Source organism: Rhyacophila brunnea, unplaced genomic scaffold (genome assembly GCF_057557595.1).
Source record: "Rhyacophila brunnea isolate RB1 unplaced genomic scaffold, BYU_Rbru_1.0 scaffold_20, whole genome shotgun sequence".
Taxonomy (NCBI): domain Eukaryota; kingdom Metazoa; phylum Arthropoda; class Insecta; order Trichoptera; family Rhyacophilidae; genus Rhyacophila; species Rhyacophila brunnea.
The window spans coordinates 16477037-16501315 of record NW_028232860.1 but is presented as its reverse complement, the minus strand read 5'-3'; the positions used below and the strand labels follow the sequence as shown (position 1 = coordinate 16501315).

Below are 24279 nucleotides of genomic sequence, written 5' to 3'. Positions count from 1 at the left end.
TTAGAATTGTGTAAAACCAAATTCATATTCTCAGTACTATGACTAAAATGTCAAATGCAACCCTGCTTGACACCGGTTGCTTTTTAGGATGCAGGTTAAGCAGAATAAAACTTACCGATTTTCCTTATCTTTGGAGCGTTTTGTCGATTCTGCCTTAATTATTCGTTTTCTCGCCTTATCGGGGGTCACTTCTGATATTTGAAACCTTATTTTTATTAATTACTAGCTGAAGTACCCGGCTTCGCACAGGGTCGCTTCGTGGTTATATTTATCTTAGATATTTGAAAAATAATAAGAGGTAATTATTTTTTTAATATTAAAATATCTGTGTATATGGAAATATGAAAATAATTCTAATAGGAGTAAAGGTCAAACATAAGAACACTAAATTAAAATCGAATCCAAAATATGAAAACGTTATTAATGTTATTAATATGTAGTAAAAAAAAAACAAAATTGGATGGAAAAAACAAACAACAAACTTTGTATTTTATATAATAATAATTTAGAAACCTTCGCAGGTGTGCGCACAAAAACTGACAAAAGTTTCATCGCAATCGGATGAATGGTATAGGAGCGCATACGAATAGTAGAAGAAGATGATTTTCTAAATCAGAAATCTCTGTGGGCATGCGCATGACAACTCACCAAAGTTTCATTGCAATCGGATTAATGGTATAGGAACGCATACGAATAGAAGAAGAAGAAGATGGTTGTACTAATTCAAAAACCTTCGCGGGCGTGCGCACAACAACTGGTCAAAATTTCATCACAATCGGATGAATGGCATAAGAACGCATACAAATAGAAGAAGAAAAAGATGATTGTACTAATTGAGAAACCTTTGCGGGCAAGGGCACAGCACTTGATCAAAATGTTATTGCAATCGGATGAATGGTATAGGAACGCATAAGAATAGAAGTAGAAGATGATTTTCTAATTCAGAAATCTTTGTGGGCATGCGCACGACAACTCGCCAAAGTTTCATTGCAATCGGATGAATGGTGTAGGTACGAATTCGAATAGAAGAAGAAGATGATAATTTTACTAATTCAGAAACCTTTGCAGGCGTGCGCACGACAACTCACCAAAGTTTCATTGCAATCGGATGAATGGTATAGGAACGCATAGGAATAGTAGAAGATGGTTGTACTAATTCAGAAACCTTTGCAGGCGTGCGCACGACAACTCACCAAAGTTTCATTGCAATCGGATGAATGGTATAGGAACGCATACGAATAGAAGAAGATGGTTTCTTTGCGGGCTTGCGCACAACTGGTCAAATTTTCATCGCAATTTGATGAATGGTATAAGAACGCATACGAATAGAAGAAGATAGAATATAGAAGAAGAAGAAGATGATGATTTTTCTAATTTAGAAACCTTCATGGATGTGCATACAACCACTTACCAAATTTTCATTGCAATCGGATGAATGGTATAGGAACCAAGGAAGAAGAAGAAGATACTTGTACTAATTCAAAAACCATTGCGGGTGTTACCACAATAACTGACGAAGGTTTCATCGCAATCGGATGAATGGTATAGGGACCATACGAATAAAAGAAAATAGAATGAAGAAGAAGAAGAAGAGGAAGAAGATGGTTGTACTAATTCAGAAACCTTCGCGGGTGTTGGCACAATTATTGACGAAAATTTTATTGCAATCGGATGAATGGAATAGGAACGCATACGAATAGAATAATATAGAATAGAAGAAAAAGAAGAAGAAGAAGATGGTTGTACTAATTCAAAAACCATTGTGGGTCTTACCACAACAACTGACGAAGGTTTTATTGTAATCGGATGAATGGTATAGGGACCATACGAATAAAAGAAAATAGAATGAAGAAGAAGAAGAAGAAGAAGAAGATGGTTGTACTAATTCAGAAACCTTCGCGGGTGTTGGCACAATTATTGACGAAAATTTTATTGCAATCGGATGAATGGAATAGGAACGCATACGAATAGAATAATATAGAATAGAAGAAAAAGAAGAAGAAGAAGATGGTTGTACTAATTCAAAACCATTGCGGGTGTTACCACAACAACTGACGAAGGTTTCATTGCAATCGGATGAATGGTATAGGGACCATACGAATAAAAGAAGATAAAATGAAGAAGAAGAAGAAGAAGAAGAAGAAGAAGAAGAAGATGGTTGTACTATTTTAGAAACCTTTGCGGGTGTTAACACAATAACTGACGAAGGTTTCATCGCAATCGGATGAACGGTGTAGGAACCATACGAATAAAAGAAGATAGAATAAAGAAAAAGAAGAAAATTATGATTTTTCTAATTCAGAAACCTTCATGAATGTGCATACAACCACTTACCAAAATTTCATTGCAATCGGATGAATGGTATAGGAACCATACGAATAAAAGAAAATAGAATGAAGAAGAAGAAGAAGATGATGATTTTTCTAATTCAGAAACCTTCATGGGTGTGCATACAACCACTTTCCAAAATTTCATTGCAATCGGATGAATGGTATATGAACGCATACGGGACAGACACACAGACAGACAGACATACAGACATTCATTTTTATATATTAGTATAGCCTATACTCTTCCCACAAGTGCAAGCAATAAGTTTACAAAGTTTTATCGCAATCGGATGAACGGTATGACTGCGCATTAAATACGAACAAACAAACACACAAATATTAATTTTTATATATTAGATTTCTAATAAAAAATGTTGAAAAAGATACTAGTGACACTCACTCACTCAACGGTTCGTAAACAACTGACGGCCATGTTGTTGTAATCGCCTTCAGTGATTGGCCTGAATGGACATGGCTGAGTGTGATATAATTACTTCAGTGGATATGGGTGAGTCTGAAAAAACTGTTCATCTTTGACTTCCATTTACTTATTATACAGGCGGATTTGGATGGTTTTGATAATACAGAAATGTTAGAAAGCATTAGTTCTTCAGCAATTCACAAAAAAGTCAAAAATACCTAAAGGTGGACTTGGCTGAGTTTGAAATGTAGCGACACATATATTGAAAACTGAAGCGGCCGACTGAAACCAAAACGTAGATGGGTTTTCCATCAGTTATCGTTGGCAGTTAAATTGACGTGTAAATTACTATATTGCCGTATTTACTTATTATACTCCATTGAAACATTATTATTTCTGTAAAACGCCTAATTACTGCATTACTTATACCAACTAATATGTTTAGAAAGTTATTATAAACATAAAATTCGTTTTTAGTGGATAACAATAGCCAGTAGGTAAACATACATCGACGTTTCCCAACTGAGACAGTAGGGACAAATAAACTGATCGTCTCATAACTAAATACACCGCCGTTTCAAAACTGAACATACAATAGAACTGACGTCTAAAGGACCTTTAGGAGATGGCAACATGACAATTTCTTATCATTACGATTGATAATTATTTATTGTGATTATAATCACAGTAATCCTGGAAAAATTGATCGCTGCAGAAAATAATAATTACTATCTATGCTCTTAAATTATTATTTTTCGGTTAGGTACATGTTCAAACACGCGCGTTAACATCATTTTACTCCCTACTTCAATTATAGTTTGTCAATTTATGGCTACGGCCGTATGTTGTAGCTTAGCCACTGGGGAATGCCAAAAGAAATGGCGTATTTCAAAAAAACACTAAGTACCTTATTCTTAGGTCAATAATTATTATAAAGCAATCATTATTCGTAGGACACTTGAATGGTCAAAGACATAGCTTATAATTAGTATCTTTAGAATTATCTTCAAATGTGTTAATCTTGCCCATTTTTTGAATAATAAAATGCCTAATTCTTGTCAAATTTGGGATCACAGAGATTATCAATATAATTTTTTATCGTAAATATTTCACTAAGTATAATAATGTCGACATAAATTATACTGATGGTTTTATAAATGCGTTTAAAAATTAATAAATGTAAAAAATCTTAACACCACTGCACATTTATGTACTGAAATATGACTATATTCTAAAACATTAGAGCGAGAGGTTTAAAAGAATACTATTTTATGTAATAAAAATATTTTATGCAGTCATCAAATGTTTAAAATAAATATAAAGGATAATACGGCTTCAATTTATATAAATAGATTATCTACAACGTTTAAGGTATGTCCAGGATCATGCTTTGAAATAGAAAAAAAAGCTCCATTTTGACCCACGCTGAGCACGTCCGCCCTTAAGACAATAATTATGTGGGTGTCATGACTGCCACAATCTATATAATATGTATAGTATAACTGTTCCGCCACGGCTGGAAATCATGAAAAAAATTATTCTTTACAATGTCAGGAAGTCAGTGTACCTAGGTATTATAACTTTAAGTAGAATGTATTTTAGATAATATCTAAATTGATAGGTACAGACTTAATATTTTTTCAGTTATTTTTTTCAATCCGGCTGTACAGACAGTTTGCAAAACGATTTGTCACTTTATACGTGATTCATTGCTACATTCTTTTATCAGTAGTAACATAGACCCCCGCCGAGCGGAATCGATTTGATTTATTTATCTAGAAAAAAGACCAACGCAAAAAAATATACTTAGCTTCGTATCGGTTGGTTTTTTGCTTCATAGATTATATGGCGGATCAAAATACTATGTTTTAAGGAACGTTTTTATCACTGTACTGGTAGGTAGAAACCTACCTAACAAAAAAAACTTGACACCCTAAAAGTGGGGTAGGCTAACTTTTCAGACTTAGCCGGGTCGCACATGTATATTTGACTCGACTACAATACGTCAAATATGTCAATGTGATTTTGTTGGTATTCACAAAAAACGTGTAAGTTAATGTACCTACCTACCTCATATCTGTAAGGTTGACAATTATTGAACTTCAATATATTGGTAAGTGTCGACTTACATAATTTTCCCTGACCACGATATATTGAATAAGTTTGTCAGTGACAAGCATTTGTCATTAAATGATTACCTGAAGAAGTACCTTCATGCGGTCGGATCAGACAGTTTCATCATAGATACACATAATAATTGATTATTAACTCAAAGTACCTGAAATCTCGACTTACCAACTTTTGGCACCAACCCCACCAGTACCTAACGTCCTTTAGAATGCCGTCCCCGTTCATTTTTAGTTTCAAATTAACTGCAATTTTTTTAGGTACTTACCTACTTACTTACCAATTGTATTATTATTTGTCTTCCGCTATCTTCAATAAACAAAATAAATACTAACACCAAAAATCTTTAACTTGATATGCACACCATCTACTGAGAATTATAGCATTTGCACAAAACTTACTCTCAAATACTGGTGGTTTTTGCTACGTGGAGGTTTGTGGCGCTGACAGCTTTGGAGGCACTTTAAAATGCCCGTGTGGCAAACCGACAATAAAATCTGTATTACATTGGGTTTATTACAATACCATGTAATAGTTATGTTGTCAAGATTTTTTTTGACCATATCCGATCCCCTAATAGGATCATAGGATTCCACAGAGTGGAGGTTTGTATTTGCAGATTTTTGTTTTAGGAGAAACGAGTGTTAGCTACTTGCTCAACCTATTAGGTCCATACTCTGATTCCAAACACAAAAAAAAATATGATTATTTTCCAGACCCAGGATTCGTACCTTTATTCGCATCGCTTATATTTTAAACTGAGGTTTTAATGATGTGATAATTATTCGTTAGCTTCACAGAAAACTGTCACTTCTCTCAAAGGTCGTAGTAATTGTACCTATTCGTTCCTTCATTCGCCGCCCTTTATAATGTGCCGTCCCTAAGCAACGCATGACCAGCCTACCCTCACGGGACGTCACTGAACCCCACGATTGAGGCTGCGTAAATAAAAATATACCACAAAGAATGTGTGCAACCATGGCCCTCACAAGGGGGGGGCTGGCAGGAGGGGGCCGGCGAGGCGAGTCGATCAGATAAGTGAGATAAATACAGATCATAAATTTGCTTTACTAGTAAAAAAAAAGTCGCCTGCGGCGCTATTTTCCTTCGGTAATGTTGTTATTTAAAATTATTTGGTTATTCGATACAATTTTCAATTGTGTAAGTATCAATATTCGACAACTCCATAATTCAAATGGATGTACTTATTAAAATATACAAAAAAAACACTAAATATACACATTAATTTTACCGCGTACACCATTTGGGAAACGCTACTGTTTGGGAAGCATTAGGTACACTGCCTTTATCCTTAGCGATAGGTAGGGGGGCCGCCAAAGATCATAGCCTGGGGGCCTGCTTCAGGATGTGGGGCCATGTGTGCAATACATAGGTAGGTACAAGACGCATCGGACAATTATTATTGATTGATTAAACAATCGCGCCGATACATACGAGTATTATTCTTATCATATTTCTGCACATTCAAGATTTAAAACTTGTTTCTACAACCCAGAAGATAACGCACTTCCCACTATTTATGTGTTCTCTGTTTGTTGCCAATCCAGATCATTTCTTGGCACGATTTGTGATGGAATGAAATCTGGACCCAACACTATCAAATTGAGTCAAAACAAACAACAATATTACTTTTTACAACGATTTTCTTAGGTCGTATTCTTATTTGTCCGGTGGATGTTTGTCTGGTACAAATCTTGCAATCGATTTTTAACTAACTTCCCGACTAGCTAGACATTTGAAACTTTTAGAATATATCAGAACATGATGCCAATGCATTTTTTAATACTTTTAGCTATTTTTAAGTAGAATTGAATTCATTTTTAGTTAATTTCTTTTTGTTTGAAAAGTTATTTTGATACCATTATTGTTTGGTAGGGGGCCCTAGCAACTAAATTATTAATAATATACACGTGCGTTACTATGGAAATCAATATGGAATGACATTTCATTATTCAGTATTTCCATCAAGTACAATTTTTTTGATCGTTTAAGCTAGTCAAGTCAACTTTATATGATTCAACAGAAAATTTAAAAACGTTGTAAGTAAGTATATAAAAAGGTCTTTTTATCTTGTAATTATTATTACTTACCATGAATTGAAATGCACGCTTTCCAATTGCTCACAGCACACTGGTATGCAATGGCACACCGGTTGGGAATCACTGCACCATACAATACCTAAATGGATAGATAGATACTGTGCGTCAATCATGATCACGATGGTCAGATCCGCAGAGCATTCATTATAATCCGTAAACGGGCATAGGCTTCATTTGTATGCGTCCGTTCCGGTCGCCTCAGGTCACTCCCGTCGTACTACGCCATGACTTTACTAATCTTCGAGACTTAAAAGATTTATTCGACCAGCTGTGTCCGCTCCACAACTTAATACGCCTTGAAGCCTCAAAAGCGGTGCTTCGAAGCCTGTATACCTACTACGACAGCACGTATGTAGGTACCTATATAGATAGCTTTTCCGAGCTGGCTGGAGCTGGAATCTACAACACGGACGGAATAAAATATATGGGATCTAGGACGATTCGGCGCCGGGACAATTGGGTGCTACGCAATCGAATGAAATTCGAAAATAAAATAGACGCTCGTGAATTATAGGTAAGTACTTATAAATATTCATTTAATACTTATATATTATTTAGTAATTGGTGAGAATTTAAATAAATGCACACGTAAATAATCACTTAATTGTGCATATGTTCAAGTTCTAATGATAAGAGAGCTATTTTATTTGGTATAAGTCGGTTATAGGAAAGCCAGGTAGGAATTCAGCCCCTTAGAGTCAAAGAAACCTATCTTAATTTTCAACAATTTTGAGTTACGTATGATACTGGACATTAAATGACATGTTATGTTAAGTGACAAAGAAACTTATCAAAAAATTCAATGGATAAAATATAAGTCAATACATATCTCCTGCAAACACTTTCTTGTTAATGTCTGTGGAATGTAAATTTACTTGTGTTTGGGGACTCCTGTAAAGTAGAGAAGAATGAAATACGTTTCTTTGACCCTAAGGGGCCGAATTGCGCTAAATATTATAGCCGATTTTGGCAAAATTCATGAATTTCAAGAATGAAAACCTAACCTAACCTAACTTAATCTAACTTAAACTAACCCAACCTAACAAATAATCCAGTATATCGGCTATTTTCAAAATGTATTTTCCGCTGGAAGGCCGCTGGCTTCATAACCGACTTGTACCTTTTATTATTATATGAAGAGACAGGCATAATAATTCTCAATCCGCAATAAAAAAAACTTTATGTTAAGAGCAAAATCAATCAAATATTGAAACTTATTAAACTTCCTCGCTTAATTTCTGTATCAAATCATAACGATGGTCTATTTATTTCATTAATGTTCGTTATTTCATTCAACACTGCGGCGCCCATTTGTCCTGGCATCCAGTTGTCCCAGTGCCAATATAATATGTGCTTGCATATTAATCTTTTTTAACCATCTTTACAATTTTTAGCACCCACGATGGTCGAGCGGTAACGTGTCGGCTTATAATGTCGTGAGTCCTATGGGTAACAGTTGCACTTGTTATTTTTCAATTTGTGTTTGGAGTGAGAGCATGGACCCAATAGGTTGAGTAAGTGACAAACATCTCGTAAAACAATATATAGTGTACCTACCTGCCAATCTTATGAATGCAGTAAGTACTCCCGTGGATTCTATACTTTCGTAATAAACAAATAAATACCAGTGAAGTGATCGAACATGAACTCTACCTACATTACAATAACGCTGATTCTTACAGTTTTTATCAGAATTCTGGAAAAAGTAGGTACCTATCACGTTAGTGTTGAGAGTCGAGATGCTGTATGTATGGAATTGTGTATTCTGTACCTATTTCAACGTCTTATATTATAAACTACACTTGGGCTAAATCTGTGGAAAAAAACAATGTAATCTACAAAAAGTTCACACTTACAGTCATTCTTTCAGACTTCATTCAACAGTAGTTATCAATATTTTACTGAATAACATAGGTGTCTTTATTCAAAAGTTTATATACATTGTATTTACTGTTGTAGTATTTTATATACTTATTTACTTTCTTACTTGCGGGTTACTTCCTTCTTAGGTGCTACAGACCACAACCGCCCTCCATGCATCTAAACCCTGAGCTTTCTTTCTCTAGTCGGTCACACTCAGCCTCTCTGCGTTTATCGTGACGTTGTCCGCCCATCTCTTTCAGGGGTCTAGGGGTCAACAAGTTCCTATTGAAGTTACTTTATAACCCTTATAGAATGTTATAGGTGCGCGCACGTAAAACCTAGTCAGAACCAAGAACATCTGTAAATGTTTTTAAATGTTTTCCACCCTCGTCGGAAAACAAAAACATAATGAATGTTCGGAAATGTACGTAAATTTTCGGAAAGAATTTTCATACAACAGTTTCTATAGGTATAATATTCAATGGATACACAATACTACCTATGTAAGTTACCATTTTTGTGTAAAATTTAACGATTATTATTTTAATATTTAAATAAAATTTCTGTAAGAGGTTATTGAAATATTACCTACCTAGAAATCGTTTTTGGCCGACGTTTTACCAATATGGCGTCGTTTTTCCAAGAGTGCTATAATGGCACTGGAGATTCGTGATCAGGACTCAGGAGTCAGAATCAGTTATAAAACCTTTTCCCTCAACATTACCAGGTCCTGAAAAGGCGACAAGACTATAAAGAGTCACTGGTTTTAAATGTTTTACAAAAAATATTTCACTACCTATAATAAATAATTGAAAATCTCCAAATGTGTAGTCCGAACGGTTCAATCGCCCTGACCAGCCCTGAGTACCAAACTACATACGAACAAAAACCAGTCCCGGGATTCCAAATTTAATCCGGGATTGCGAACCCTGGTACCCTACGCTGTATAATTGATTGCATTGAATGTTGAATGAATGTAGACCAAATTGGTAGGTACGTAGGTATCTACTGTCAGTACGTCACGCGTTGATTTAATTATGATTAGCGTATTAATAGCGTAACGACAATACCTACGCTACTCTGTTGCCAGACCTACAAAATTATTTCGCTATGCATGTTTTTATACGAGCGTTTTGCAAAATGGCAACAGCGTTGCGGTTTGAACACAGAACGTGTTTTGAAACATGGCCGCTCCTACGGCGATAGCGTGCTAGCGACGTGACACGATAGAAACCCGAAGCGGGCGAGACGAATGCGATTCAAAGGCGTACCAGTTTCATTTAAAATAATAGGATTGGATTTAAAAATAATACTTCCATTCCAGGCCTTCGTTGATTTTGTTGGTGGTTAATATAAACTGAATATATTTTTTTGATTTTTATTGAAAGTACATAATCATTAATTGTTTAATAGTTAGTAACGTAGGTATATTATATGTAAGTTTTGAATGAAAAAAAATATTGTAGTCAAGTCGTACAGATTTTTAATAAGTACCTATGTATTTAATATTGGAATAAATATACACAACTACATTAAAAAACTATGCAATTGATTATAGTTAGTGGTGATAATTATTTACGTGTCTATGAGTAAAAAAGTTTCACATCCGTCGCGTATTGTCATGTCACCCATTTTTTAAATTAATTATGTGTCGTCGATATTAATATCAGGATGGACTAATTGGAATATAAAACTAATAAATGTGACGTTTATTGTCAGACATAATTAGAGTCTTTAAGTAGTCACGTTGCATATAAAAAAATCATTTAGCCAATGGCGTTAAAGCGTTTTTCTCCAAACTTATTTTCATTGTTATCGAATCTCATATATATTTTTACTCAACAGTTAGCAACACTGTCATTGATGCCTTTTTAAATATAATGCTTCATAATTAAATAATGTGTATTTAATTCTTCGAATAAAAAAAGCATATGTACAAATTACGGCAACCAGAAAGGCCGGCAAATATGGCCGACATTGCGTTATACACAAATATAAAATACCCACACAAAATTACAAACACATACAAAGTTTATACGCACACGTACAGATCACGTGATATTTGTTTACGCTAAATCGTCGCTCTCCAAAGTGGCGAATTTGGTAGCCCGTTTTTATACTGAAATGAATCAGTATGTTCCTTCCTTTCTTTTTTTATTCGTTCATTTAATTAGTATGAAACAAATTTAACTTTCAATTTATTGTAATTGATGAAGAATCAACAACATTTTGCAGGCGCCACTGGTGCGACAAGCGTTGCGGCCTCAAAACTGATGTATTTTGTCGGCGGGTGAATGCGGTGAGCGGGGCGTCGACGGACGCTTACGGCGAAGCGGCCAATCCGGTATCAGTACGAGTTACCCGCTCACGCGAGTGATTGTGTCGCATCGCTCGCCGCTTATTTTGTTCGCGCAAGAAAATAAACAGCAATGTCAGACTCAGATTCACCAGACGATATAAGGTCTGATGGAATATCAGCGAAGGCTCTCATCCGGGCAGTAAAGGCTAGACCAGGAATCTGGAAGCGACTGCACCCCCACCAGCATCACACTCACCGTGATATAGGTGATTTATGGGGAGAGATAAATCGATTGTTCCCTGGCTACCCAAGTACGTATATGTATTTACATTGTCACTGATTAAGTTTAATTTTAAATTAAAGTTTATTTATTTGAGTAAAGTTTACAAATTACAAATCAAAATCGTTAACAACGTCATGACAACCAATACAGCGTGCGAAGAAAAATTAATACGTATTTGACAAAATTAGCAATATTTAAACAAAAAGCGTTATGTATCTGAAGAGGAAATTCAAAAATCATAATCGAAGTACATAATAATATGGATGGAAGTTGATACTGAATTGATCTAAATTTATAAATCTTATTTTAAAAATATATTTTTTAATATTTTTTTAAATTAATAGAATCAATATAATATAATAATTTCTTTGTAACACTACAACAGGCCAAAAGGCTCAATGCAGTAGTGTAGTAAAACAGTAGTATATTTAGAATATAATTAAAACAATCACAAACACCAGGCTTTGAGAAAAACACATACTTAAATAAATATTGTGACCTCGCCGGGAATCGAACCCGGAGCTTCTGGATGAAAGGCCGGCGCCCTTGCCGCACTGCACCACGAGAGTCGCTATATAAAACAACGACCACCTATCCTCATGCATATGAAGTATTGAAAGCCAAAGCGATTTAATTGAACACAGTTATTGTCCGCCCAATTGGCATTATCAATGGCATGTTAGGTAGTTATAGACGTTGGGAGAATATTTATATAGAGCTTGTTCAGATGTCGCTTATCTCACCGCGCTTTACGTGCAAGTATTCATTAGGCAGTGTGTGACGTAATACATTTTTTAATGGGCCTAAAAAAGAAACAACTTAGTCGTATTACGTCGCATTGTCGAGAGTTTGTCGAGTGCTTGCGCTTGTCGCGTGACAGATGACGCGCAGTGAGTACCAACATGTGGACGGCTCAATGAGGTCATATTATGTACTTGGAATGCGCGCGAGTTTTTTGGCGCGAGTCAAATTTACTGACTATCGACGCCACTAAATAGTGCACTAGAGAAACGAAAGTGATATTGATAAAATAAATGAAACATACGATATTTTAGTGATGTCCAAATTTTGCATTTGCATTAATTTTTAGTTAAATAGTTGCGAAACAATGAATTCTTCTTTAATAGTTGTGATCTCATGAATAGGTACAAGTCGTAATTATAAGTAGGTACTTATTTTTTTCATGGTGGTTTTAAGATAATATTTTAAAAATTAAGTGATATATTTTTGTAAATGACAGTTGGCAACACTGGTGGGCTTTGTTTATGTTGCTAATATCGTCCACATATCTAATATTGATGTGATTGTAATATTGTGTTTATTGAATTCAATGTCGTTTATTCTTACTGCCCACTGGCCACATTCGTTTACATTTTACAAGCAAATATAATAATAATATTATATATAATACTATAATAGATACATATTATGTATTGTGTTTCGTTTGAGTTTCAATTGAATTTGAAGATGATTTTCTTTAATTTTATTTTTTCCGACCATGTCCGATCCTAATAGGCGGCCATATACGTACAGTTTTCGTAAGAGGTTGAACAGGGAACTCAGAAATAATGGGAACTGAAATACATAACGGGTAAGGCGAAGCAGGTAACCGACTCGAGTAAGGAAGAATCCGGGTTAAACTTACACACGTGTTAAGAATACGTTTTACGTCGAATACTAAAAACTGCTCTCGGTTTATGCATTTACGCTCATTTAATGTTGGTGTTTTACACACACTATTGCACGTGCATAATGCGTGCTTCATTTTCGTATGACACTCACACGTTCAAAAACCTGCATCAAGATGCGGCGTATTGAATATAGCCTATCGGTATTCTATTTATTATCTGTTCTGTGAGGTTGAACATGCCAGTTAATATGTAATGGCGGCCATACAGTTATCTTTGGTAGATAATCTGCTGCGCCCATAGACGGACAGTTTTCGACCTGTCAGATGTGTGCCATGTTCAAACTGCCAGCGACCCCCCACTCCCGTGTTTTTGTAAAACTGTTGGAATTTCAACTCACCGAAAGTTTTCGGGTGACGTTAGCTAGCTGTGTCGTAAAGTAGGAGTAGCTGGCGCGATTTGGCGGCAAATTTTGACAGTTCTGTCATAATATTTTAAGTTCGTTCGATAAGAAGTATATTATTTTTGTTGCGTATTCTTTTGCTACTCATATTATATAATTACGAATATTATGAAGTGTCAACTAGGTACCGCAAACAATATTTTCCACTACTTAGATACAAAAATATGTCTAGGTATCATGGAAACAGACGCCAACTTGCAATTGCATGTTGTGCAATGTATGTCCATGACAGGGCGATGATGGCTAATACTATGAATAATTTATTCAAAATAAAAAAATCTGGACATATATTTACACAAACAATAAATTATTGTAATCATAATAAATCTAACAAAATCAATATCGTTCAATATACCCTACTTAAAACTAATTTAACACTAGGTAGGTACCCCTGTGTATGATCTCCGCGAACATAACCTCCACAGTTTTTGACACTTGATCTGCCACAGACAATAACTGTACGTATATGGGCACGTCTGTTGACAGTTCGACAGATTTAAATGGGGTAGTTAAACTGATCTGTGGTGTGGCCACTAACGTACAGTTATTGAACAGTTATTGTCTGTGCCATGTTCAACCTGTTACGAGAACTGTCCATCTATGGCCGCCTAATAGGATCTATATGGGCCTCCACGCTGAAAGGCCCACCCACATTGAGGTGCATGTCACGGTGCTTGTCGCCTGCTGTCACGGGCTGCCGCCACGGGAAAAAAGTGTGTAATGTCGTTGTTCTTGGTGTTTAAAATTTTATCAGACTGATGTTCTCATCCAGTAGCACATTTTAAACCTTAAAACGAACATTGTCAGTTGGCAACATCTGCCGTAATCACTAAAACAAGAATGAGCGCACTTCACGTTGAACTTCACTGCAACGGCACCCGCATGATTCAATGAACGACATTTGAACGTTTTTATCATATTCCACATGCCAACACTTTTCATCTGTCACGTCAAACTGACGTTCTTTTTTCTTTTAGCAGTTGGCACTATGTATTTTCTATGAGAATGTTGTCTATTATCTATGGTCTGCATGCTATGTTCTATTATCTATGATTGTCATGCCGCATGCATTTTAACTTACGCACACGTAGAAACTGTTAAAATTAATTGAAATTAGCATGAATAATTAATAATAATTCAAATTACTAATACATTATTGTAGGCACTCTTCATCATTGTCATTATAATGACAAAGTGAATTTACGAAATGGTGCACGTTCAAAATATTCTGCAAAATGACGAAAACATAGACATTTTTATCGACGTGAGTTCACGTGATAGTCCGCGACATGCACCTCAATGTGGGTGGGCCTTAAGTCGCACGGCCATCGTGGGTGATACCCACCCGATTATTTTGACAGGTAGACATTACGTTTTTCATTTCTGTTCCATGTATCAAGCAGTGGCGCCATTGTACACAATGTACAAGTATGACAAAGCAACCTTGGGTTAATTTAAATATCTGTTCCTGGCCTTAAGCCGGTGTAAAGGCAGGATGAACAATCACACTTGTTGAAAATTCCAATTGTTTCTTTGGCAAATAATGTTGCCAATGTAAAAAGTATTTTTTTTATATCTACTGATTCAACTAGGTAAAACCTTAAACTTATTCTGGAATCGTTGTCAAATTTTGTAATAAAACAAGTTCACGTGATTCACTCATAGTAGGTAGGTACCAAGGTGGATAATAATATACGTACTTACTTACTCCACCCTGTCATATCCCAGTGTTAGGGCATCGAGCAAGCATAAAGTAACGTCACTTCCTCCAGTCCATCGCCACGTATCGTGTCTCCCGCCATATGAGACATGCAACACGTAGATCGCTTTTGTGGCACATGGTGAGGGAGGGTCGGGAACAGAATCCTTGAGGTTGTGCCACAAGGGTACGGAGTGTCGCACAGTTAGATGGCATCCGGAACACATGTTTGGGACATGTGAAGCGTCTCTTGGCTGCGACGTCCGCTCACTCGAGTGTTTGTAATGCGGTCGTATCACAAAGTACTCATAAGACTCCTAGGAGACATATATAGCTCAAAAGTTGAGACGTTTGAAACTTGATAAGATGCCATACCGGACCACAGGTTAGCACGCACGTGTTGAACAAACGACATTTTTGTCCTCACAGAATAATATACTTGGTCCAAATTATTGGATCTTTAAATACCCATGTCATATGGGTTACATGTAAATTGTACGTAAAACATTTCACTGTAGCACAGTTCGCCGTGAGCTTTCTATCGGAAAAAATGACCGTATATTATACGGTCTCCAAGTTCATTAGATTCAATAATATGAACATTTATTCAATTTCCATAGTCGATTTTGGCAAAATTCATGAATTCAAGAATGAAAACCTAACAAATAATCCAGTATATCGGCTATTTACGAAATTTGTTTGCCGCTGGCTTCCTGTAAACTGACAAGAACCGTAATTTATTTAGACATGATTTTTATCTCAGTACTATACGACCTACCTATATTTATTTCTACCATCATATACCTATTTCCGATACAAGATTTTACGGTGAAGTGTGATATGGCGAAACGTACAAATTTCCGGGCACGTGTCATATATAGTTTTAACGATTGTATCCTTTTGTTTCAGAGTTACAGCTAAAAAAAAGATGGAAGAATTTAAAAGATAACTATCGCAAAGAACTCAAAAAGTATCCTGCCCACAACGACGACCCACTAGCAGACCCCGATTTACAATCTCAGTGGGCACATTTTAAACGCTTGTCATTTCTTACACCCGAGCTTACGTGTCGATATCCTAATCCTAATAAATCCATTAAAAGTGTAAAAGAAAATGTACAGAAAAAGGAACAATCACGTCCTGAGGTGGTTCTGATGGAAGATGTTACTATTTCCAAAATTAGAAGTTTGAAACCCGACAAAACGACGAAAGCGCCGCTGGAATCACCGACGTTATTGAAAGCTAAAAAACCGCTGCCGACAAAAACTGAACTAACCTTCAAGCAAGACTTTTTCGAAATAGAAAACACGAAACTTAATCTTGTGGCAAAGAGCCTCCAAAAAAGTTCAACGCCTACATTTGAAAATGACGACTATCATTTCTTCATGAGTCTGATGCCTCAGATGGCTCCGTTGTCAGCGGTGAAAAAAATGCGAATTCGAAACAGGATGATCCAAGCTATCATGGACGAAAACGATCCCGCGTGGAAGCGGCAATCTTGAACATTACAAGATTTTTCATTGGCTACTTATCTGGAAGATTATATGTACATACCAGTAGCGAAGGTAGGAGGTAGGCTGTTAAGATCCGCCATGAATAGTGCACATTAAACTTAGTTAGTCATACGTATTTGTTTTTATTGAACAGTCTACAATTTTACAGATGGTGTTGGTTAGTTTTTCGTATACTTTGGACGATTTGACAAAATTGTGCACAGTTTTTCATTCAGACTTATTTGTTTTCGTTGACTTAAGAATTATGAATACATAATACACAATATTATATTGTTGGCTTATTTTTTTTAATTCATTAAGCCTTTCACAACCCAAAATATAAATTATATAAAAAATATTATTAGATCTATAAATTTTCCAAAGGTATGTATCATATAATTGCACAATTTTAAATATTTTGTAGATTATCTTTTATGCCAGGCTTGGTTTTCGCGGGTTTAATTGAATTTTAAAAACTAACCAACACTATCTATAAAATATTGTAGTCTTATTTCAATGAAAATAAATGCATACGACTGACAAAGTTTAGTGTGCACTATTTATGGCGGAACTTAACAGCCTATGTCCACCCTTCGCCACTGGTACATATACACTTGACAACTAAATCAATGATTCTCAAGTTGTCGTCACCAGTCGTTTGTCAGTCAGTTGGGCCATACCATGAAACCACGGCAATTTAGGACTCCCAATATTTCTCCGCCTAGGCCCAGACGGCTTCGAAAAGAAAATTCTGCGGGTTGGTCTATTCAAATCCATTCACTCGACGTATTGAAAAATTAAATGCTTTTCGATTGTACTATAAAAAGTTTTAATAAATAATGACAATTTGTAGTAAAAGTGGTCAAAGTTAACAGTGCGTACTTTGAAACTGTAATCATCCAATAAACAAGACTTATTGGTATGTTCCATGTTCAATATTCTTTCTTGTCACGCATTTTTAACATTGTTTGAAACTTTTGAAAATCAGCACACGTCGACACCTGCAAACATTACTATCAAATTAAATATAACTTGAATAGTGTAGGTACCTACCTACGTCTTAAAAATTTGCGCGCTTTAATACAAAGATAACATTCCACGATGAAACATTAAAAAAACCCCCAAACATTATTACCAATATCTCGGTATTTCGGTTGGGACAGCTGATATTTGGTTTAATGTAAATTGTACGTAGTCATCCTTTAATTTGGACGGTTTCTGGGCCATTTTTTTTTTTGACGAATCGATTGCGTCGTTTGCGTCAAAGAAACTCGACACTGCTTACAAACAAAACAATGTAAATGGTTAAAATTAATGGTACTATGTGAACATGATTTTTCATTAATCAAATTTGTGATAGGTAGTACATACGCTTTAGTCGGCTATAGAGACTAAGGAAACTATAAGAAGGTGTTTGTAGATAGTGATAATTGAACATTTATATTTCTTCAAAAAAAACTTTGTTAATTCACTTTGTTTACATTATTCATATAATTGTGTAGGCGTACAATATTAAACAATATTTGTAAGTTTATAAATTAAACATTTTATAATATCTTATAGTTATAAGTACAAACGATATTATCGTCACTGTTCTGGCAGAAGACACTAATTCGAAAAAATGACGTATTGAGTTAGTTATACTAAAATGTTCCTTATTTCAAACTTTACCGTCTGGAAACCTTTTTAATAAATAAACAGTCTTTATTTTAAAGTCATCCTTTTTACGATTAGTTAATAAACTCACATGATAGACCATTTCAAACATTTTAACAACTTCAAAGTCAAATTACTCAAAGCTAGTATTCTCCAGTTAGTGTGTTCTGCCAGAACAGAGACGTTATATAATACAATTATTATAAACGAAAATGTTTATTTCAATTTACATGCTTATACATTTTCTTAGATTATGAATGTGTATATTTCTGTTTTGTTTTGTAAATTATATCTAACAATGACATTCCTTAACTAAGTTAAATATGTAAGTGCGTGTCCGGAATATTGTACACATGCAGTTGACCGATAGCCATAAGTGTAGCATTGGCATCAAATTCATGTCTAAATAAAACACTTAAAAATACGTAATAAAATTAAAATAATAAGTCATTTATCGTATAATAAGTATAGTAATTATATAAAATACAATATATTATTATGTATAATGTATTTTATAAAACTCTGGTATGTGCTCGTAAACGTATGCATATATCAAATAGGTAGGTATCTGATAGTGATAATACCTAATGACATCGTTATACGTTGATACCAATCATTATCATTAAATTAATGTTCTCACTGAAGCTAATAACATTGGTACATTGCTGTCCACAATGCTCCAGGAACAACGCGTCATTTTTTTGATCTCAATGCTATACGGTCATCTCTTTCCGGTAGACAGGTCACGGTGAAAAAATAATGTATTATGTAACCAGGATAGGTAACTGATATTATTGTAAGGATCTTTTAATGCTGTGTACATATAATACATAATAGTTTTATGATTATTGTACTTACAAGCTATAGTTTGTTGATAAATAATAATATTTTTATAGATTTTTTTAAAATTAATAATTAAGAATTGTAATGTTTACTAAATTAACTAAGTTTATAGTTTTATGAATAAGATGAATATAAATTATTAATCTGAAAACATAATTAAACATAAATACTTACTTACATCTTCAAGTAGGATGAGGATGGACAGATTCTTCTGGCATTGCGGCCACCACGAAAACACTTTGAAACAGTGTTATTGAAATTATTTGAAAGTAACGATATCTACACCTAAATGAGTCGCCTGCACTGCCACAAGAGTCTGATTCCATTTTACCTACACTGTGTTTAATTTTCAACTTTATGAAAAATTTGAAGCTTACTATAAACCAACATACCAACAAGTACCTACTTACACATTTTTGTCCACACTTATTTTTTCTCAAAAAATTATAGCCACATAAATAAGTACTTACTAGAAAACATTTGTCCGCACAAATGTTTCCAACCTCCGCACACAGAATTTTTGTAAAAGGTAGTGTGCGACAATTTGTTTAGCGTATTGATCAAACAATGACCTTTAAAATGTGCAGCACCAAAATCGGGTTAATATTTGATGATATATACATAAAATTAATCACTTCCTTGTTATATAGGTAATTTATTTCGCGGCATGATATGTTGATGAGTTAATTTATCTACGCAAATAAAGTAAATAATATATCCGCACATATTTTCATAAAGATAATCCCGCTTCAAATTCTTACATTGTTCTTTGATATACAGCTGCATTCTACCTACACATGCCTCCTCCCACGGCAATTTTAAACGATTTTAATTAACATTGGGGCTCTACGGCAGTTCCAAACTTTATGTTACTATGCCTCCCTTTAAAAAAATCTAATCGTGGCGCCTCCTCCCCTTTATTTATAGCACAATCAATTTTAATAGTTGTCAATCCAAATCCATCATCGTTCATTGACAAATGGATTCTATCGCGGGCCCCCAGACCAGCATCATTCAACCACATATTTAAAATATTTAGTAGCCCTGAAACAAAGCAGCGATTTTTTTCCTATTAATAAAATAATGTGAAAAGTGCATTAGCAAACTAACCAAGAACTCAGGAAATAGATATTTGTTTCCTTCAATATCATATAAAAGTGGAGACATGGCGAACTTATTTTTTTTATAATTTTGATTTCCAAAGCTCCAATTTTTTTATGAATGCCTACACTTTGTCTTTTTAAATCAGTGAATGCATTAGTGGTCCTTGCATTGATTTATTCACTCAGTTTTTTTTTAATTTCAACGAAATAGATTTACAAATAATTAACAAAATTATCGTTCCTAAACAAATTTGCCACAAATTTCAACATTATGATTTGACCTTTTTATTTCATTTATTCAAGAGATAGCCAGCCCGCTTCACAATAGTATAGAAGTGAGGAATTATAAAATTAGTCTCCATATTTTCAGACAGGTTTGCAAACAACCTTTCATATGACTGTTTTTTTTGTGTAGTTTATAACTAGCGGCCGTTTTATAAACTATGCATTTGCAAACTGCAAACTTGTGGCTATTGTGTTAAACTTTTCGCGGGAGGCGCGCCTACCAGTTTGGAAATCGCTGCTCTACGGAGTCCTAATGTGAACCAGTTTACAAATAGGTACCAACAAAGAGCGTTGTTACAGGATAAATCGACACAATGTACTTTTCAGGTGTATTCCAGGTAGATACGTCAATAAACCTTAATTACCTATATAATAAATGTACCAATATTGTAAGGTTGGTAACACATAAGGTAACGAAAAAAAACCCTAAATAATTTAGGTGAATAAAATGTTAATTCTTCATCTTCTTCTTCGTGAGTTATGAGTGAGGATCGAGACTTGGGTGATTTGGCAGTCGAGCAGCCTTATTAACATGTAAGTGTACTCCTCTAAAATTATTAATAATTGTAGGTACTTTCAACCAGGGTCATCTATCAATTATTAGTGACGTGCGGACTATGTATACTGGAAATGCGCGCATTCCCAGAAATAATCTATGAAATACAATAAGTATACTTAATTATTATTAGGGATTGCAATACCGGTATTCCAGTATTTATCAATACCGACATACCTGTTGTCAAAATCCAAAATAGCGGAATTTTCGGTATTAAGAAAGCACACTCGTTTACGTTTTCAAAAATGAATTATAAGTTATGTGCTGCTAAAATGCAAATATAGTGATTCCGACAGAGGTGAAAAAATAATAAAACCAATTTCATCAAATATATTTATATAAGTAAGTAATTGTCGCGATGAATTATCATAATATTATTTCGAAATAGAAAAAATCCGTGACAAAAATGTTCAATAATTATTCTATAACTATTGATGACTGTACAAGCATTGAATTTAAAAAGCTTTTCCTACAGCCGGGACTTATTTGAGTACCTTGGTATCAAAGTGGGACATAAGCCACACTCCACTAAATTCATGTTTTTGTTGATTCTGGTAGTGTTAGTGATGCTCTTTCCAACAATGCCTTCGACAGTATCAAAAACGGTCGTTTTCATGGAGATTTTTGTGTTTAAAGTTCGTGTATAATATCAAAAACGGACACTTGACTTATATGCGCGCGCAGGTAAGGGCCAGCCAATCACTGAGCAGGAATCTTCTCAGACTGTCATGGCTGCCGGGATTTCGGCACTCTGATAACATTATTCTAAAATAGAGGTTCTCTGTCAGTTTTTTTCAAAATAAGTGCATTTATAATAGTTTTCAAGAAAAAGTATAATATTTAATGAACTGAAATGGACTCAAGGAATGCTAGAAAACGTGTAGCTAAGCCCAATGAGTGGAAAAGGGCCAAAGAAAAGACTTTAAAGTAAGTACTATCAGAATACTACTACAAAACTTTTTCGATCACAATGCATCTTTTTTAAATGCGATTTATTGTTAAAATATGATGTGCTCAAGCATAATTTTATGTTTTTATAAGAATAATAATATTTAAATATTAACCTTTGCGCATTTTCACTCGTTATTTACGAGTATTTTTCATTGTTAACGCATTTACACATACGCTATTACCTCCATGTCATTACTATGGTCACGGAAAGGGTGGTTCAAGAACAAAATGTTTTTTCAAACCGTGGTTTCTAAGTTGAATAAAACACTAAAATATATTATTTTTTCCAGATATTCTGCAAAAGGCGTGCCTTCCTTTCCTAAATGCGGCCATCGTCGTGGTCTTCAATGCAGATTATTGACAATGGAAGACATAAGGAAGTTTCACGAATCGTTTTATTCTGCACCAGCTAAAGACAAGCAGGATTCTTTTATTTTGAAATACTGTAGGACTCTCGTACCAAAAAGACGCCGTCAAAAAGTTTTTATAAAACAAAAAATGGCTACATTTCATTACAGCATTATAAACACTGCTGGGAATTGTCTTCCCGTATGCAGGGCCACGTTTTTATCAACATTAAATATAACAAAACATAGAGTTATCGGAGTCTTCCAACGGTTTAAAAAAAATAACATGTTAGTACCCATTGAAACAAGGGGTGGATCAAGAAAGGATAAACTTTTTGAAAACAAGATGAATTCTGTCATCGATTTCACCAAATGTCTCAAGGGAATCGAGTCACATTATAAACGAGACCGAAGTACAAGAATTTACTTAGATTCAGATCTAAGCATTACCAAAATATGGTCAATGTATAATAATAGCGTCACTGATGACTTCAAAGTAAAAATGTCATACTTTCGGATGTTGTTTAATACCCGGTTTAATATGAGTTTTGCAACTCCAAGCACTGATGAATGTAGCACATGTTTGGAATTAAAAGAAAAAGTGAAATTAGAAAAGGATGAAAATGAGAAAAAAGATTTGATATTTAAACTTACTCTACACAAAAAAAAGCAAACTGTTTTTTCGAATATTTGAAGAAGAAAAACGATGATTGTTTTCTTATGTCCTTCGATTGCCAGAAAAACCTTGTGTTGCCAAAAGTTAGTGACCAGTCCGCCTATTACTCGAGACAATTTTACTGCTTCAATTTAGCAGTCGTATCAGGAACGTCAAAAAATAATTTGTCACCACAAAATGTGTCAATTTATACATGGAATGAAAACCAAGGGAGGAAATCTTCAAATGAAGTAGCATCAATCATTTTCAATGAACTACAATCAAAAGTATTGAACGGATACACAAATGTTCGGTTGGTAGCAGATGGGTGTGCTGGCCAAAATAAAAATTTAACAATAGTAACGATGTGTGCCAAATGGCTTCATAACAATGCTCCTCCATCAATCACTAAGCTAGAGATAATTTTTCCAGTCACTGGACATTCTTTCCTTCCAGCAGATCGGGTATTTGGTCTTATCGAAAGAGACTTAAAGAAAAAGAAAACAATAATACATATTGAAGAATATCATGATGTATTTAAAGCACACGGAACATTGAAAATAATTGGTACAGATTGGAGTCCTCATAATTGGAAAGACGAAGCTAAAATAAACATAAAATCTACAGCACAATTACATTTCAAAATATCTCAATGCAAGAGAATTTTATTCCGCAAAACGAAAAAGAATAATATTGTGGTAAGAGGTGAAATACCTTACAATTGTGACATCGCGAGAGAGAAGCAAATTCTAAAAAAGAATAAAACATACGATGCAGTAAATCCAGCACCGATTCCTATAGGCGTTAAACTGAATGAAAACAAGATAAACGATGTAAATTCTCTACTTTCGAAACATTTTGGACTCGAATGGAAGAATATAGAAACCCTGCATTGGTATAAGAACATAATTGAAACAAATAATAATTTGCCAATCGATGGCCAACAATATACTGAAGATATTCATGCATGTGAATGCTTTGAAGAAGTGAATAATTTAGAAGCTATTGATACACTTGATGGAGATGACGTGGAACTTGCGGGAGTCGAATTATTATCTCCAGAAAATGAATGATTATTAATTTTAAGGCTTTTCATTTATTGTTAAATCCTGTCAATAAAAGAAATTTCAACTATCTTGAAATTTTATTTAAAAAAA

The 24279-nt window shown here is 34.6% G+C and overlaps 1 protein-coding gene across 1 annotated transcript in view; it reads left to right on the top strand.

The window, feature by feature from the left end:
* The window catches only part of LOC147071282 (uncharacterized), a 352569-nt gene extending 335509 nt beyond the window's left edge, over nt 1-17060 (top strand). Inside the window, exons 2-3 of the mRNA XM_085948192.1 lie at nt 11097-11471; nt 16143-17060. Of these exons, the coding sequence (XP_085804318.1) occupies nt 11291-11471; nt 16143-16735 (774 nt within the window). The 5' untranslated portion in view covers nt 11097-11290 and the 3' untranslated portion in view covers nt 16736-17060. The remainder of the gene's footprint in view (nt 1-11096; nt 11472-16142) is intronic.
* Nucleotides 17061-24279: the final 7219 nt, after the last annotated feature.